The sequence below is a fragment of the Chanos chanos genome, chromosome 3 (assembly GCF_902362185.1).
Source record: "Chanos chanos chromosome 3, fChaCha1.1, whole genome shotgun sequence".
NCBI lineage: Eukaryota > Metazoa > Chordata > Actinopteri > Gonorynchiformes > Chanidae > Chanos > Chanos chanos.
In genome coordinates, this window is record NC_044497.1 from 14,695,001 (window position 1) to 14,711,927 (window position 16,927).

At 40.6% G+C, this 16,927-nt stretch overlaps 1 protein-coding gene across 4 annotated transcripts in view; it reads right to left on the reverse strand.

Annotated features, from left to right (window-relative positions):
• The window catches only part of col11a1a (collagen, type XI, alpha 1a), a 68,105-nt gene that overhangs the window by 19,113 nt on the left and 32,065 nt on the right, over window positions 1-16,927 (reverse strand). For all 4 annotated transcript variants that reach the window (XM_030768581.1, XM_030768582.1, XM_030768583.1 and 1 more), the window contains 22 exons: window positions 16,271-16,324; window positions 16,126-16,170; window positions 15,874-15,927; window positions 15,743-15,787; window positions 14,675-14,728; window positions 13,700-13,744; window positions 13,036-13,089; window positions 10,645-10,689; window positions 10,383-10,436; window positions 10,254-10,298; window positions 8,827-8,880; window positions 8,623-8,730; window positions 8,363-8,416; window positions 6,893-6,946; window positions 5,910-5,954; window positions 5,731-5,784; window positions 5,561-5,605; window positions 4,611-4,664; window positions 4,349-4,402; window positions 1,489-1,542; window positions 1,276-1,383; window positions 1-87 (listed from right to left, as the gene is read on the reverse strand). The exon at window positions 1-87 is cut by the window's left edge and continues 3 nt beyond it. In XM_030768581.1, coding sequence (XP_030624441.1) covers window positions 1-87; window positions 1,276-1,383; window positions 1,489-1,542; window positions 4,349-4,402; window positions 4,611-4,664; window positions 5,561-5,605; window positions 5,731-5,784; window positions 5,910-5,954; window positions 6,893-6,946; window positions 8,363-8,416; window positions 8,623-8,730; window positions 8,827-8,880; window positions 10,254-10,298; window positions 10,383-10,436; window positions 10,645-10,689; window positions 13,036-13,089; window positions 13,700-13,744; window positions 14,675-14,728; window positions 15,743-15,787; window positions 15,874-15,927; window positions 16,126-16,170; window positions 16,271-16,324 — 1,266 coding nt within the window. The remainder of the gene's footprint in view (window positions 88-1,275; window positions 1,384-1,488; window positions 1,543-4,348; window positions 4,403-4,610; window positions 4,665-5,560; window positions 5,606-5,730; window positions 5,785-5,909; window positions 5,955-6,892; window positions 6,947-8,362; window positions 8,417-8,622; window positions 8,731-8,826; window positions 8,881-10,253; window positions 10,299-10,382; window positions 10,437-10,644; window positions 10,690-13,035; window positions 13,090-13,699; window positions 13,745-14,674; window positions 14,729-15,742; window positions 15,788-15,873; window positions 15,928-16,125; window positions 16,171-16,270; window positions 16,325-16,927) is intronic.

Below are 16,927 nucleotides of genomic sequence, written 5' to 3' on the forward strand. Positions count from 1 at the left end.
AGCTCCAGGGAGACCTCTCTCTCCTGGGAATCCTCTCAGACCAGGTGGACCATCTTTTCCAGGGGCTCCCTGAGGACCAGGATCTCCCTAAAAATAGATACGACACACACACAAAACTGTTTGTCATTTGTCATGAGCATTTATTCACATGTTGTGCAGTCATAGCTTATGAAAATCTCCCATTGTGACTGTGCTGTTCCCTAGATTTCTTTAGTGGAAAAACTCTTCTTACAAATGTTTCCTTCAACAGTGCTCTAAAGCGTGTGATCATTGCTCTAGCGTTGGCATGGATAGATCAATATCATTGCTTTTCCTCAGTTTACAATACAATTAATGCAAAATATGCAGGAAATCCCAGCACAAAGTCCAATTTATTCTGTCTGACAAAAATTGCAGCATTTCCAGGCTTAAACCCAAAGAGCACTCAGCCAAAAACCATTAAAACATACCCTCAGGGGCCAGCGAGAGCTCGAGGACAGTGCAGTACAATAAAACACTGTCTAGTGTACTGCATTGTACATTGGCAGAATGGACACAGGGGAAGTTAGAGACTAAAAATTGAAAGTTTGTGTAAAATAGATTCGGATCTGCCTCAGTATCCTCTGAGAGGCAAACTTGACTTGACCTTAAAGTCTATGGTCTGCTGAAATGAGCTTCTCTAATTGAAGACCCGCACAGTTATGAAGCAAATAATGAAAACATCACATAGAGCTAATGAGGAAAGGGAGAAAAATAATACAGAGTCACACATTGGTCTGGCAGGGTGACATAGTTAGACCACTCAGCTGAGACAGTTCTGAGTGGAAGGGGAGCAGTGATGTTGTTCCAGTGACTGCCATGCACTATTCCGTGAGTGACAGTGAGTCTAAGGTTGGGAGATTGAGCTGATTAAACTGTCTCCAATTCATGGCCTTGAGAAATTGGAAGTAAGATAGGAGGAGTAGATGGGTGAGGAAATTCCGCCCAACCTTTGAAAAAGGCATATCCCTCGCTAAAATGGTCCCATCTTCACTCAATTTGCTCTCTATTTAGAAGGGAATTCAAATATTCTCTACATGTCTAGTGCAAACCCTTTCACTACTCAGAAAATTTACAAAGACAGACCACATCGTGTGTACGCTAAAGGGTGATTGGTCTTCTGTTTGCATTCTCACATATTGTACTTTCAGCCTGACCATGAGCAGACAATTTTTTATTGATATTTCAGTGAAATTTCATCCTTATCACACATCACCCAATGACCGTGTGTGATGCACTGCACTGAAGCATGGTTACCTTAGCTCCCTCTTTCCCTGCAGCACCAGGAAGTCCCTGCTCACCAGGAGGGCCAGGGGGTCCGGGGTGTCCTCTTTCACCAATAGGGCCAGTCTCTCCTGTAGGTCCCTGTTAGCCCATTAAACAAATGTGTTTAGCTCAAGTCTCCTGCTCTGTCCCATTAAGCACGTATGAAAAGTGATACTGAACAAGAAAAATATAGATAAAAAATACCTGAGGTCCGACAACACCACCTGGGCCGGGTGGACCTGTCTTGCCTTGGAAACCCTGCAGATAAGAGAGATGTCAGCAATCCTGAAAACAACCTCTGAACACTATAGAGACAAACTGAGTGAACAAATGATGCTGGCTTAAATCCCACCAATGGTAGGAACATCCACTATTCAAAAGAAACTCACCAACTTCTTAAAGCAGTGGTGTTTGTGCCGAGTTTGCTCAATAGTCGCATTCTAAAGAGTTCTCTAAAATCTAAATCCAACAGTGCTACTGAGCAGGCATAAACTCCATTTGCAATGGAAAAAGAAACCACACCCCCAAAACACAAATCAAAATGTTTATTTAATATAGTTGCAATGTATTCCAGTTTTTTGAGTTTTTTTTTTTTTTCTATCTAATAGTATATGAATTGCTCTATTAGAAAAAGTTAAATCAAATTTCTTTCCTTCTTATATACAGTTTTTTCCCCTTACAAGCATAATTCATTGAATTAACTTTTTAAATAAATGTATTACTTTGATATTGATTGACTCACTCTTTACTTACTGCACCACCTCCGTGTTTAAGGCCAAGTCTTGACTTGCCAGATCTGAGAGCATGAGTCCACATTTTTGTACATATTTTCCAAAAAAATGTAAATGAAAAATGACTCAAGCTTGCAGATCTCAAGTCAGGATTTAGCTCTTAATACATGAAGGAGGTCAATTATCATTCCGTTCTCGTCTTGGCTGAAAAAATATGGTTAGCAGCATAGAGGCTACAAAAGCAGCATGGAGGCTGCAAAAGCACACGAGGAACAAGAAAGTTAGCTAATTATGCAACAAATACACAAAAAGAAATTAAGGCCATATACAAGCATGCTCAATGACGAAAGAATGCATTTAGGATCTATCTGTGTTAGATAGTGTGCTAAATCAGCGTTGGGATCAGTTGATTCAAATGTCGTGAACTGTATTGTTTGTGATGTTTACGGAAACATTACAAGAAGAAGAAATGGTCAAGTGACTTGAGTAATTAATTTGAACTGTAGAATGATTTGCGTACAAATATTTAATCAATGTCTTGCAAGATCTTTCCATTTGTTTGGACTCTTCAGTGTTACATGCAGAAACTGAATTTGTTTTAGCATTGATGAAGGGCAAAACAAACTGCAAGCAGAAAGCAAACACGGCAGACGCATATTACATCCAAATAATTCAACTGACTAACTAACTAAATAAATAGATAAATAAAGACTAGCTGATACAAGGCCACAGCAAACCCCGCATCAAATGAACTAAAGAGCCAATCATTGTCTTTAAATCTTGATGAACAACTCCCAAAGTTCTGATAAACTTTATTCATCAAAACATCCCGCATTTCACCACATCATATTGTCAACTCATTGCAACTCAGACCTGGTGATGACTGGACATAAAACAAGCACTTTAGCAGCCCATGTACAGGATGTGACAATAGTCCTCTCAGTCCCCTGAGTCATGCTTGAGTTAATGGTTCAAGGATTTGGTGTAAACAGTCTTGGCTCCATACCTAAAGTGTGTTTTACAGTTGGAATCGATTGTTCCAGAAGCGATCCCCACAGACCATTTGCTTTGTGATAAATCAGGCATCATAAATATCTCAGTGAAGATCCTTAGTGATGTCTTTTAAATGAAGATGTGGAAAGTGGAAGAACTGGGACAGTGGTGATGTTTCACTTGGACATTAAACTAGTGAAGAGGAGATTCCTAATTGGCTACACTTTTTCAGGCTTTTAGCAGCTTTAATAGCCTATAAGAGAATAAAATTAGACTTAACGGTTAACTAGAATTAGTAAATTGAGATTTTCAGCTTGGAGAAGAAGACAAATAGGATTTGTCACACTGCTCCCCTGTTTAGTAATGGTGTTATTAAACATACTGAATCCATTATCGCTATAGAATCATTCAAAGATCTTTAGAACTGTAATAGTAGTGAAAATAAGTGCTCATATATATATATATGAGAAAGGTTAACACACTAATTCTCTAATTGTCTATGTTTTTACCTAAAAAAAAAAAAAAAACACAACATGGTAGCTTCAGTAAAGTAATCTAGTGTTGAAAATTTGCATTTTCAAATAGTTACCTCTTTAAGTACAATTCCGTATGTATTAGTTTTCTTCACAGTGTCAGTACGTATGCCCGTGTAGCTGGTAGGTCATATTTAGGTCAGTAAGTATTATTTTGGTGAATAGTGATGTGAGACTTCTCAGGAAAACAGAGACAGACTGTAAAATAATGAACTCTCCCGACATCATCTTTACGGACGACCTCACACGGCAGACCTGTCACGTGTTGTATATGATGACTATATCACTCAGCAATCACACTGATTCATTTTGTCTGACAATTAGAAGCAGTCAACCCGCCTAAACTGCCTTAATGCTCTGACAAAACATCCCCGGAGCCAAAGTGGAAGCTGGAGGAAATCGCCATGTTTATCACGACGCTCTTTAAAGTGACAAACGGGGCATCTCTGTGCCAGCTGCCACGGGCATGCCAACTAGCGATTAATACAACATCTGATCTGATTGGATCAGGGAGTACCTCTTTCTGCCTGACTGCTGTAATTTACCAAGCCTGGTATATAGGGAGAGTGAGCATGTGTTGGAAGCTTTGAGAGGGCCTGTCGGTCACTGGGGCTCTGGGCATTGCTAATGTGTGTGGACTCTGGGAGACAAATCTCTCCAGGTGTGAAAAATGAGGCGATGGTTTTTGGCTCAAGTTTGTAGTCCCATGTTTCCACACCTGGCCAGAAGTGTCTGTCTGAGCCCACTGGCCCAGGGTAGCCACAGTGAGCGACAGCCCCGAGGGCGTGTGTGGAAAAAGGAACTCACCGTCTCTCCACGCTGGCCAGGGTGACCGGGCAACCCATCCTTTCCAGGTGGTCCCTAAAAAATGACAACACAGACAGATGCAGCTTTACAAGACTCATTAGAGACAAGCCAGATCACACGTTTCCCTGCATATAATATACTCTGTTCAAAATGTATTACCTTGTTTCCATGCTCCAGATATTCATATTATGCAAATGATATTTACCATGACAATAACATCCATTATCCACCAAACAAAACCTTTAGCGCTACATGTACTTACAGGGGGGCCTTTTGGCCCTGGGAAGCCAACGGGGCCTTGGGGTCCTTGAGGTCCCTGGAAAAGATAGGACAAGAATTAGGCAGTCAGAGAAGAGTCATACAGCGTTTTTTTTTTCCCTTTGAGCTGGGAGCATGGGAAAAGCAAGCCAGACTATTCAACTGCCTGCCATCAGAACACTGGCAGCTTTGATCAGACACTCTAGAGGCAAGACTCTGACAGGACTTCAAGCAGGGGTAAGAGTAGGAGGTGTGTAGAGGTGGGAGCAGAAAGCGTGACTTGAAGATCAGCCATTATCTTGGGGACTCGTATGGATGAGGTTAAAAAAATGGCAAAATAGGCAGATTAGATGCAAACAGAGTAATTAGAATCTCATTCACATGCAGTGAAGGGTGTTCTTTCTACAAAGACACAGGTGCTTTTGTGGGATCTAAAAATTGTATAATGCTGTGACGGCTATTACTATTGTACACATGCCAGATAACTGTGAACTTGGCTATAAGCGCTGATACTCACAGTACAAAACATCCTTTAAATAATATGGCTTTTAAACAATGCTGAAAATGAATGTGTACTGGCAGTGGTAAAATGGATTACAAAACCCCAACAATGGACAGAGAGAGAACAACAAGAATAACAACAATAACAGCAGTCCTGACAAGACTATTGATTTTACCGCATCACTGGCCTTAAGATAGCTTGCATGCTGATTCTCCTTCTGTTCATTTCCGAGAAACCTTTCATAAATTTGTACGAGCTTTCAGAGGTACAACAAGACCAGAGGAAGGGCCTTTTAGGTTTGTGTCTGCCCACACATTCCCCCAATATGCATGCTATCTCCCAACTAAAGCTGCTCCAGGCGTTGGGGCTTTGCCTGGCAAGAAGACTGGCCATTTCACGCCGCATAGATTACAAATGTTTTTGTGGCACGTTGCATTATGGGAGGGACTTACTCGTTCGCCAGGCGGGCCAGGTGGACCGTCGTTGCCCGCTGTGCCCTGAGAGAAAGAGAGAGAAGGAGAGAGGGAATGTAAGAGTCTGAGCTAATATGAATCAGTGTAGGTGGAAAATGAATGGTATTCTGTACTGGGCGCCGGCTGTAATAATTTAGCATGCTGCTTACCTTAGGGCCTGGCTTTCCTGTAGGACCTCTGGCACCCCGAGCACCTCGTGGACCCTGAAAATCAGAGAACACACACAAAACAGCTCAGAGCCAGCTTAGATACATATTCAACTATAATTCCATATGTATGTAAAAAGAATTATAGTGATTAGTAATGAGGACAGAAAAGGAATACATACTGTTGGGCCTCTTTGCCCCCTTGGACCGGGTTTCCCTGCCACGCCCTTTTCAAAACAAGGGAGATTGATATTAATTATTAATATTCTGAATATTACCAACAAATTTAACAAAGTTGCAATGCAAGTTGGTTTGCTGAAGTTCTGCGGGCATCTTCGTAGCCAAAATGGGAAGAGTACGTAAAGCCAATCTGGCAGAGAAAATTTTCCCTGATACATTCCTGAGTGGAAACTAACCTAGCAAGTATTCACAATAATTCACATGAAAATGAATCTCAGTATGAACACATGCTATTGTTAAAAATAATCAAAACCAATTTCATACATTTCCTGAAAATGTGCTTTATAGAAATTTAAGGTAATATTTCTCAGGTTATCCAACAGTAATTTTTCTTTGTTTGGGGAGTGCATCCAGTAAGCCCACTGTGGTTATCGACAATTCTTCTTCCTCTGGTAAAATAATACTTTTTGTTGGAGTCACCCAGTACAGTCAATTTTAGACTACATCCATGTAAAATTTTAGTCCAGATAATGAAACTCACACTGAGAGAGCTTGCTGTTTTGGGTACTGTGTTGAAGAAATGTGCAACATAATTTCACTGAGCATGTAGTGATCTTTTTGTTAGCATTAATCTCTGCAGAGAAACATGACAGCACTTCGAATCACTCTGACAGACATCCTAGTTTAATGTTCAATAGAACATTCCGTTCTGTGTGTCCATTATTTCTAACCCAGTGTTATAACTACCTTTAAGATCTTTTTGACCAAGTCGTTTCCAAGAATGATGGTCGTCAAGGAGTTACAATGGAAAACAAGGCTTTTATGCATCTTTCGTTTTCCTTAACTGATTGGTGTTTTTCTTCCAAAGCATGAAATAATACTACTAATCCTTACAAAAAAAGGGATCAGTGGCCCTTTGTGTTATTATGTAGTTTGCATTCCTATACAGTGGAAAGGATGGGCTCAACAAGACAATCCATCTTACCCTGGCTCCTTTCTCTCCGTTTGCTCCTGGGAATCCAGGGAAACCGGTCGAACCCTGTGGATCAAAGAGGAAGACTTGAGAGAGGAAAAGGACGAAGGGGGTGTTTGGGGTTGCATTTTAATAAGGTGCGATTTTCAAAAGTTAATATTCCTCCCTCATTTCTGACTGTCAAAAGGGGTTAGCGTCTCCGTTTATGCTACAGCTCCATTAAAGACTAAACATTTAACCACCGTGCTCATTCTTTGTGAAGTGGACAGGCGTCTTTGACGAGAATGATACAGTAAGAGAAACAAGCTGAATTTCAAATGAGTCTGATTTATCCCGAGCTGAATTAGGTGATGCTTGACTACTAATTATCCTCTTTTTTTTCTGTAAAGCCCTAGAAAAAAATGGCAAACTCCAAAGAAAAAAGAAATCCTTTAACACATGGGAAATCAACTGATCTATACAGTCAACAAGAACAATGAAAGAGCCTTTTTACAGGATAAAAGAAGAACACACGCATAAACAAACAAATGAACAATTAAGTTATACCACTAAGGAGTCTTAATGAGTTTTTTTACTCTCTCACCCTCAGTGCAGTGCATTAAAAAGAGCTTACCAGTGTATTTCAATCCAGGCAGCATTATAAGCATTAGAGAAAGGAAATCAATAGAATGTTTTACACTCTGAAGCAAAGTCAGGACTTCGAAAAAAAAAAAAAAAAAAAAAAAGCCGTGCTTTGATGTCCTCATGTAAGCAGCGAGTGTATAAAATCACTGGGCAGTATAAGATCTTTGATGGATGACAAATGCCACTCCATAAAAATATCATGGCTCTCACCTCGCAGACCATAATAAAACAATAACAATGATACTGCTTCGGTGGTTCAATTTATCAAAAAAAAAAAAAGAGTGTTGGCCATCACTGTGAATATACTGGGCTGACGACTCCATATCAAAAGGCTCATGATCACAATCTTCTCGCTTCTTAATTTTAATCCCATAAAACCTCCAGTAGGTTGATAAAGCACTAGATTTACCGGACCTAGGCACGTGATGAATGGGAATGGACACATGTGCGTTATTAGGACAGCCAGGCTCCATGACGGGTGAACCGCCTTCACCCTTGTTGGCTGTCAATGGATGTCTGAAGCTCAGCTGTGTTATGGGGTAAGATGGAGGGACGGAGTGGTGGAACGGGAGCTGAGTCTGGGGCTGATGAAAAGCAGCCTGCCCCGACGTGGCCCAGCCCCGACACCTCTGTCCGTTCCCCTGATGCTCCGTGACCGGAATCGCCAACAGCGGCTCAGACTTTCCTGTCTGAGAGAACTAACTCGACCCCAGAGATACTCATATAAGAACAAAGCTAACCCACAACTGCATGTACTATTCACTCACATCCGGCTACGCAGCTGACAATAAGACCTGGCAGATTTTTGTGTTCATTAAGAGTGCTGGCAGGGAGAAATGTGGTGTTTACATACTGTACCTTTGGCCCTTGTCTTCCTGGGTAGCCAGGCAATCCTGGAACACCAAGTTTGCCCTGAGAGAAACACGAGAATAATATAAATATTACTAAAGAAAAGCATAATGGGATAATCAGTTTTGGACATTTCTTGGAACTTGAATCAACCAAATTTAGACTTCAATTTTAGGTTTTCAATTTTATTTGCACTAGATGCACAAATGAAACTAAATGGTCTAGCGTATGATTAGAAATCAATGAACAAAGCAAGAGTGAAGAAAAACCTTTTCGCCAGCAGCACCCATTGGACCAGATTCACCGTTGGGGCCTGCACGACCCTTGGGTCCCTCAGGTCCATCCTCACCTCTAGGTCCAGACACACCGAGCTCACCCTGTGTAGCCACATAGCGTTGAATCAGAGATTAACCAATCAGCGTTTTAGATTCCAGAGACAGACAGATGGTGAGGGATTTATTTTTTTCATTTACCCTGTCGCCTTTGGGACCCATGTCTCCTTTGAATCCTGGGAAACCATCTTCACCCTGAAATGATTAAAAAAAAAAAAAAAAAAAGAAAGAGGAGAAAAAAAGTATAAAGTTGAGTTCCCTAGAAAATAATTTTCAAAATGACAGCAATAAAGCAGGATGTCAAGATGGAGTCAAGTGTCTTATTCTGAATGTCCCAAGGCAATAACGTCATCCATGACTCACTAATGAAGCCACTTATTGCCTTTCAAGTCACTTCTGACTTCTGTGTTGTTGCACATTGCTGACATCTGCTGGAATTATTCTGGTAACACAGTCTGTATTCATTGGACCAGCGGTTCTTGGGGACTCACAAGACAGCATAGTTTTGTGCTGTCACACATATTTGCTGATTATTTAAGCCTTGGCCTAGGAATAGGTGTGCTCTAGCCAAAATGCATAGTCTGGTGTGTGTCCAGGATTGGACTGGAGAAATGATACATTAGAACAGCAGTGAAGGCTTTAATGTGGTGAGGTCACTTAAAATTTATTTCTTTTAATCTGAAAGAATTCAATGAAAATATGTGTCATCAATTATTACCTGTTAATTCATTCATCATTACATTCCAGTGCAGTAACAATACTACTGTACCAGGAAAAGACTTTCTGCACTGTAATGAAGGCAGAATAAGTTAAGAAACTCTCACCAAGTATGTCTGTCAGAGTCAGTTTCTCACAGTTAAGTCACAGTGCGTCTCACTCGCCTATGCGTTTTGCATTATGCAGTGGTGTGTGTGTGTGTGTGTGTGTGTGTGTGAGTGTGTAGAATCATCCACCCTTGGGTGATGCAAAATTCAGAACGCACAGATACCTCAAGGTCTCTCAACATCTTTACTACATACCGTGCTCTACACAAAGAGATGTTACAATGTGATGAGCACGGGCATAATGCTAGCATTAATTATTCACCATACCCCATATTACAAGAACTCACTTCTCCAAGGTCTCACTTGGGATGTGTCAAATTTCCTCTGAATTTTCCTACAGTCAGCAAATGCTTAACAAATACTGGGGAAGGTTGAGCAAGTTTATCCTTACTTCAGGATTTGACCTAGTGGAAGTAACGCCAAGGTTTCATAGCCCAGCAACATGGAGAAAAATCTCTTGTGTTTTTGGTATGATGGAATGAGGAGGCAGAAGATAGACATGTCGTGTGAACCTGCTGGTGTATTGTACTGTGTTTTGCTAGACTCCGAAATGTGAGCAGGGTTTTAGTTCATGAGAGGGTGGAGTGTGTGTTCATGTTTTGCTTGTAGTTAGAAGGTTCTAGCATGTTTTTGATTACATACAACCAAAGCTAAGCTAGCATAAGACATTTCTAGATTAATATTGCAGTGGAAATCTCCCCTACATCTTTAACAAAGAAAGAAAAGTAAACAGAGTATCCTCACCTTCTCTCCTTTTCCCCCTTTCAGTCCACGGACTCCATCAGCACCCTGTTCACAAGTAAACATATTATCAGAGGACACAATCTCACATGTCATCGTTATAACTGTATCAGGCAACAGACAGTACATTACCTTCACACCTCGAGGTCCTGGGTAACCAATGGGCCCTTGAGGGCCAGGCTGACCCTGAAAGTGACAGAAAAGACAAGTAAAGAAACCGTGAGCAATGTGACAACATGGTTATATACAACATGGAGTGAAGATTTGACAACAGTAATCTGTCTTGATTCCGAAAAAAGCCAGACTGAATAAACAAGTGAGGTCAACCCAAAAAGGTGCATAGAGTATTTGTTATACAGATGGCCTCAAATGGGCAGACACAGGTTAAACTTACCAAAGCTCCCTTCTCTCCTGGGGGGCCTTCTTTTCCAGGGTGACCCTGCAGATGATAAATTCATCATTAGTTTGGAAGTAAGAAAGCATGAAAGGGAAATAAAGTTAAACAATGTCACTTAATTTTCTTAACTTTTTATAAAAAGCTGTATTTGGGGGGAAAAAAGTATTGTGGCAGATATTAGAAATGTACCAAGGCACAAGTGAGAAAAAATCTTGGCCGTTCCAAGGATCCAACAAGATGTTCTAATTTTTAATCTATTCATATTAGGCGTCACAAACTGGTGGTGAGACTGGACGTCTGTGCAGTTTATCAGTTTTACTTCACATAAGTCAACCCAGAAACATAGAGACACAAAACCAAGAACAAGATTCACAGGATTCAGGATAACTCACAGACTCACTCCAGAAAGCCAAAGACAAGTTAGACTCAGACTTCACAAAGAAACTAAAGGAAACCAAGCATATTCATACCAACAGAAAGCTAGGCTAGACTAACAATAACAAAATGACGAGCAGCGGGGGAGAGAAGGAACCAGTGTGTGACATTACAAATATAATGTTTGTGTTTGGAACCACGTTAATTGTGAAAGATCATAAAAAAAGAGCACATACATGACTGGTGTCATTCTGGAAAATACAATTATTCTAGTAAAAAAGCTACCTAAAACCTACCTTGAACTTCATTATTTTTAAATGAGTTGTTTAATGGGCTTTATTTTTCCACAGTGGAAGCTGTTAGAGTTGGACTTAGGACAAAAAATGACCTAATGGTCTCTCCTAAGCAGGAGAGGGGAGGGGCTTAACTCCAACCATCTGGGCAAAGGGAATTAATCTTCTCCAACTAACAATCTATTCCAAAAGGTCTCTAGCGTTAGCTTGATCCCAAAGACTATTTTTCCAATGTGTCCCATGTCATATAATTTTTAAATTCTATTTTCCTTTCCCATTTTTAGCTTTTTTCTTTTTTGAAAAAAAAGTATCAAGTAAGAAATAGTATATTTCACTACACTTTTAGTTTGTCATTGTATTAATGTTGCATCATAGCGTATCTATTGATGCACTAACACAGTGGTTCTCAACTCTAGTCCTGTGGGCCCCCTCTCCGTCACGTTTTTGTTTGAACTCTTCATTGAGCTAATTGAGCACTAATTGCACTAATCAAGGGCTTGATGATTAATTGATCAATGAAATCAGGTGTGTCAGTCCTGAGCTCAGGTGTGCAGGACAGGGGGCCCTCAGGACTGGGGTTGAGAACCGCTGCACTAACATATAGTGCATGTACTTTATCGATATTGTTCTGGGCAATAATACTTGTATTTCTGTGCATGTCCAATAACGTTTTCTCATTTTAATTAATATTCCACAATACATTATAAAGATTGGTTTACCCTTGTGGTGTAGCTCTGAATTTCACTGCATCCCTTCTCTGAGGTTTTGAATTTGAATCAAGGATCATGACCATCAGTGTCTGGTATCATAAAGAGCACATCTTTATGTGTGTATGACTGTTTTGTGGTAGAGTAAGCCAGACAGGGTACTCTCTTTATGTCAGTGGGGTGCATGCACACACACAGGTGAATCCAGGGATATAGTGAAGGCCCACATACGAGCTATGTTTTTGTGGAGATGTTTGTAACCTTTCAAGTGAAAAGATGTAGTGGCTGACTGTGTGTGTGTGTGTGTGTAAATCAAAAATATCACTGCCCAACATTGTTTCTGTGACACAGAATGACTCTAATGTGAAGAAACAAACCTACATTTTCAATTTGAACTCATTTTAATATCTCCATTTAGCCTGCTTTCTGTCACCTCTAACAGGATAAGCCTCAGAGAAGCTTTGAGAAAGTAGAACTAATAACTTACATAGAGAGCAAGTTAAACTTTAAGGCTCTCAAACAGCAGTTGCTCCAAGCACTGCCACCATTTTATGTACGCTGAAGCCTTTTAAAAACGCACCTGGCAGTTCGACCGAATGAGCTATAAATCAATGGTCTGATGCCTAGCGGCCAGAGCCTGTTTTCCACAGACTACATTGCACCACGAGAGATGTATCTCACAGAAGTGATAAATGCTCCTTACAATGGGGGCCGATGGCGTGAATGCCTTGGTAAATCACTTCTATTACTCTGAATGCAATTAGACACTTCATTCCCTCTGCCCGCCAGGTCTGACAGGATCGCGCGGGGTCGGAGTTGAAGTTCACCGCAAAGACAGAAGTCAAACGAATGAATAGCTGCTGTTGAATATGTATGGCTTTATGAAACGTGAGATTTCTGGATTAGCTTGCCATGTTAACTAACTGAATAGACTCAGAGCTATTAAACATTTGACGGTTTTAAGAGGAATCGGACAGAGGCACTGAAATGGAGAGACATTATAACACACTTACAGGAGGACCATCGGACCCAGGTAGACCGGGCAAACCAGACCTGCCCTGAGGGCCCTGTACACGGAGAGAGGGAGAGAGAGAGAGAGAGAGAGAGAGAGATAGAGAGAGAGAAAGAGATTAATCTCAGTTGAGAAGTCTAAGCAATCTGTTCAACATGATGAGAAAATAAAACCCATGAACAATATACGAAGGCAAACACTCGATTCATTCCGTCTATTCTGTCTGTCACATCGAATTCTATCTCTGCAAAGGAATATGAAAATGAACTCTGATATATGTCCCAAGGAGAGATTTCGTCAGCAAAAATGTGAGTGTCAGCTTTTGTTCTAAGCCACAAGCAGAAATAGAATTAAGGGCTGAAGCGAGTGTTTTGCAAATGTTTGCATAATGCCTCCACCTCACTTTTTGGTTGTCAAGACAACACTGACGTCTTCAAAGGCTATATGCCAGTCCAGTACTACAGTATCATACAAAATATTGATATGTGTGTCATTACAGATATGCAAATTACACCTTGAGACTGCTGGCACCAAGTTTTTAACCAGTGCTTAAAAGTCACATAACACTTTTTGCTAACTTAAAGCTTACTGCCCAGAGGAGTTATTGTAAATTGTTGGTAAACCTTCAAAAGAAAAAACAGGCAATAAAACAGTGGGGAACTTACTTTTTCACCAGGTGGTCCAATAGGGCCTTGAGGGCCAGGCAGACCCTGTGTGTGACAGAAGCAAACAAACAAAAAACAAAAACTCAGGCTTTGTTGCCATGGTAGCAGGACACAGTACTGGGAGACATGTAGGGAGCAGTGGTAGGTGTGTGCTAGGTAGACTTGCTAACTGATGCCTGGAGCCAATAATGGACTGATTGTCCCTGAGAGAGAGAGAGAGTGCGTGCGTGTGTGGCATTTCGTGTGTGGGTGTGCTTGTTTGAGCGTGTGCACACTTTGTGCACTAAGGGTGTATATGCATATGCATATGCATGTTTGTATATGTGTGTGTGTGTGTGTGTTTATCATCACACAAGGCAAATCTGAGGCTAGTTCTAAGCCCTTGCTATTGCAGGTGTGGCTTATCCTGCCACATGAATGAGGTGCTTTGAGTGAACTGACTTCCCCTGAACCCAGCAAAATTTCAGACAAATATACCACATCATTTTAGTCCAGGGAGGGCACAGTGGGAGAGAGGTGAGAGGGCTAAATTCAGCTAATCCAAAAATGACAGGCTTATTCATAAATAGAATGATTAGGATTCCAGACCTCTTTTATATTAATGCATATTTGAGTCACTCAATTTCAAAAAACTAATGTGTAAATATAAAAGAATGGAATGTGATAAAAGGAACTAATGTGTCTCTGACAGTTGATGAATAATTTACTTTACTGAAAACTATACTCCCACTCAGAAAAAATACGATTTGGCTACCATGAGAAAACTGAGAGGGAGAGCTTATGCACAACCTTGTGTATATTAAATTGAAATAAAATCAAGATGGAAAAACATATTTTTAGTCACTGGAGTGAAAACTACTGGATGTATAAAACATATAATCAAAACAAACACAAGCACAGCCTAGTGTAACAGAAATAAAGCGTTCTGGTTTTGTGTTTTGGTCTAAGTGACTGTCTGTGTCTGACTGAACTCACTTGAGTCCCTGGAATCCCCTGCTGTCCAGGAGGACCTGGCTCTCCTTGAGGTCCCTAAACAAAGACAGAAACAATTTGTCAGTCGCACTCCTGGCATTTCAAATCAAACACCAGTCTCCTCCTCATCCAACAATCCCTTAAAACACACACTCTCTCTCTCTCTCTCTCTCTCTCTCTCTCTCACACACAAACACACACACACACGCACAGGTCCTCTATAGAAGAATGCATACACTTTCGGTAAACAAATATCTGATTGCGTGGACACTTTATAGAAGAGCAACTGGTTTTGTTTGGTATCTTGAGAACAAATCACCATTTTTTTAGGTTTTTGAAGAGTGAGAAAAGATATTAGCATGACTGGTAGTAGAGTAGAAGTGGCGTCTCCCTGACTTGTGTATAATCTCCAAACAAGTGTCTTGTACTCCAGAGGAATGCCTTTGGGTTCACATGTGTAAAATATCCCTCTCCTGTTTTGGCAAAGCGCTCTCCACCTTGATGTATGGATATGGGCCCCTCTTGGGGTCTTGTTTTTAGACCTGACATCCTCTAATCCGTGTATGTTCAACCGAGCAGACCTCTCGCAAACAATGTCTGCTCTTATAGAGAGATCAAGATTAATTGTGACACTGTGGTGTGTTGACCTTTCTCTAAGGGAATACCTTATCTACCTTCCATACACGAGCTTATTATCTGTCGACCGCAGAAACCCACAAACAATACGTTGGTGGTCTTAAACTGTTAGCTGGACTTTTGGCAGACTGGGTTGTGAAAGTACTGTTAAATGTGCTAATATGTTCCTACATCTCTAGACTAAAAGTGAGGTCATTTTGCTACAGGAAGGTCATATACACCTCAGAAAGGGCAACCTCCCTTCTGTGGCGCTGTGTGAAACATTTAACCCTTGAACTACACAGCTGCAAAGTTTGCAAAATTTGTAAAAGCTAGCCTAAACTAGTCCACAGTGTCAAACAGAGCCCAACACTGTGAAGGTAAGCAGTCTCCACATCGTCACCCTCTATGGTACATGAACTAAAGCAGTTGAATAAAGATTTTTTGTGGTCTTACCATGTTTCCTTTTGGACCAGGAGGACCATCAACACCAGCAACACCCTGGAGAAATTCAAACATATACATAATTAGCAACAAGCTACTGTTAAAAGAATATAATCAAAATAATGGATATAGAAAATACTCACAGGCTGCCCAGGTGGTCCAGGAGGACCTCTTGGACCAAGTAGACCTCTTGGCCCCTGTTAGGAGAAAGAGACAGAGGACCCTCAAATAAGTGAACGAATTTGTCATACATTAAGGAACTGTGAATTCTAAAGAAAAATGATGTAATCCTGCCCTCTGGTGGAGAAAACAGCTCAATGTATGTATACTGTACCTTCAAATAATAAATTGAATCAATGAATGAATGAAAAATTTAGAGAGAAGGAAACACTTACAGTCTCACCAGCCAATCCTCTTGGCCCAATCTCTCCGTCCTCACCCTACAGATAAAAAGCAAAAGGAAAGACCACCTTTCAGATACAAAGACACACATAAACGAAGGGAAAAACTGAGTGATTAAAAAAAGAAAGAGACACTCACTCTCTGTCCATCCTCTCCAGGGGGACCCGGGGGTCCTGGGGGTCCAAACTCTCCCTATTGGCAAGAAACAGATTTGGGAGGAAAAAAAAAACAAGAAAAAGAAATAAAGAGACAATATTATTAGCAGTAGCGATTCTCTTCCTGTTCATAACTTTTGTTTATTGGTGATTGTGTGTGGCGTGAAATATCCAGTAATTATCCAGGGTTAGATTAGAAAAAAGTACAGAGATTGGAAAAAAACATCTGCCTCAGATTGGAGGTGAAAAATCGGTCTCTGCTTTGAACTCATTGTTCCTAATTTCATCTCAGAAGGTTTCGGTGCTGTCCTTCTATGTGAATCACTGTTACCACGTGTATCACAAAACTCCACAAAGACGTGCAGCGGCAAAATGTCTGAAATTACACAGTCTAATTTTCATTCACTTCAAACCTCACAAAGACATTTCAATGATATTTAAACGTTTTAGTCAGTACACATATACAGTGCAAAATATGTATTGAAAACCTCATGTCCTGAAATGTATTTTACTTAGTTACACAGATATAACATGAATTCATGTTTGTGGTGCAGAGGAAATGGTCCAAATGACCAAAATCACTGACTTAAACCATCTGGTTCAAATGATCAGTCACTGTACATGCACTTATTGACTGCTT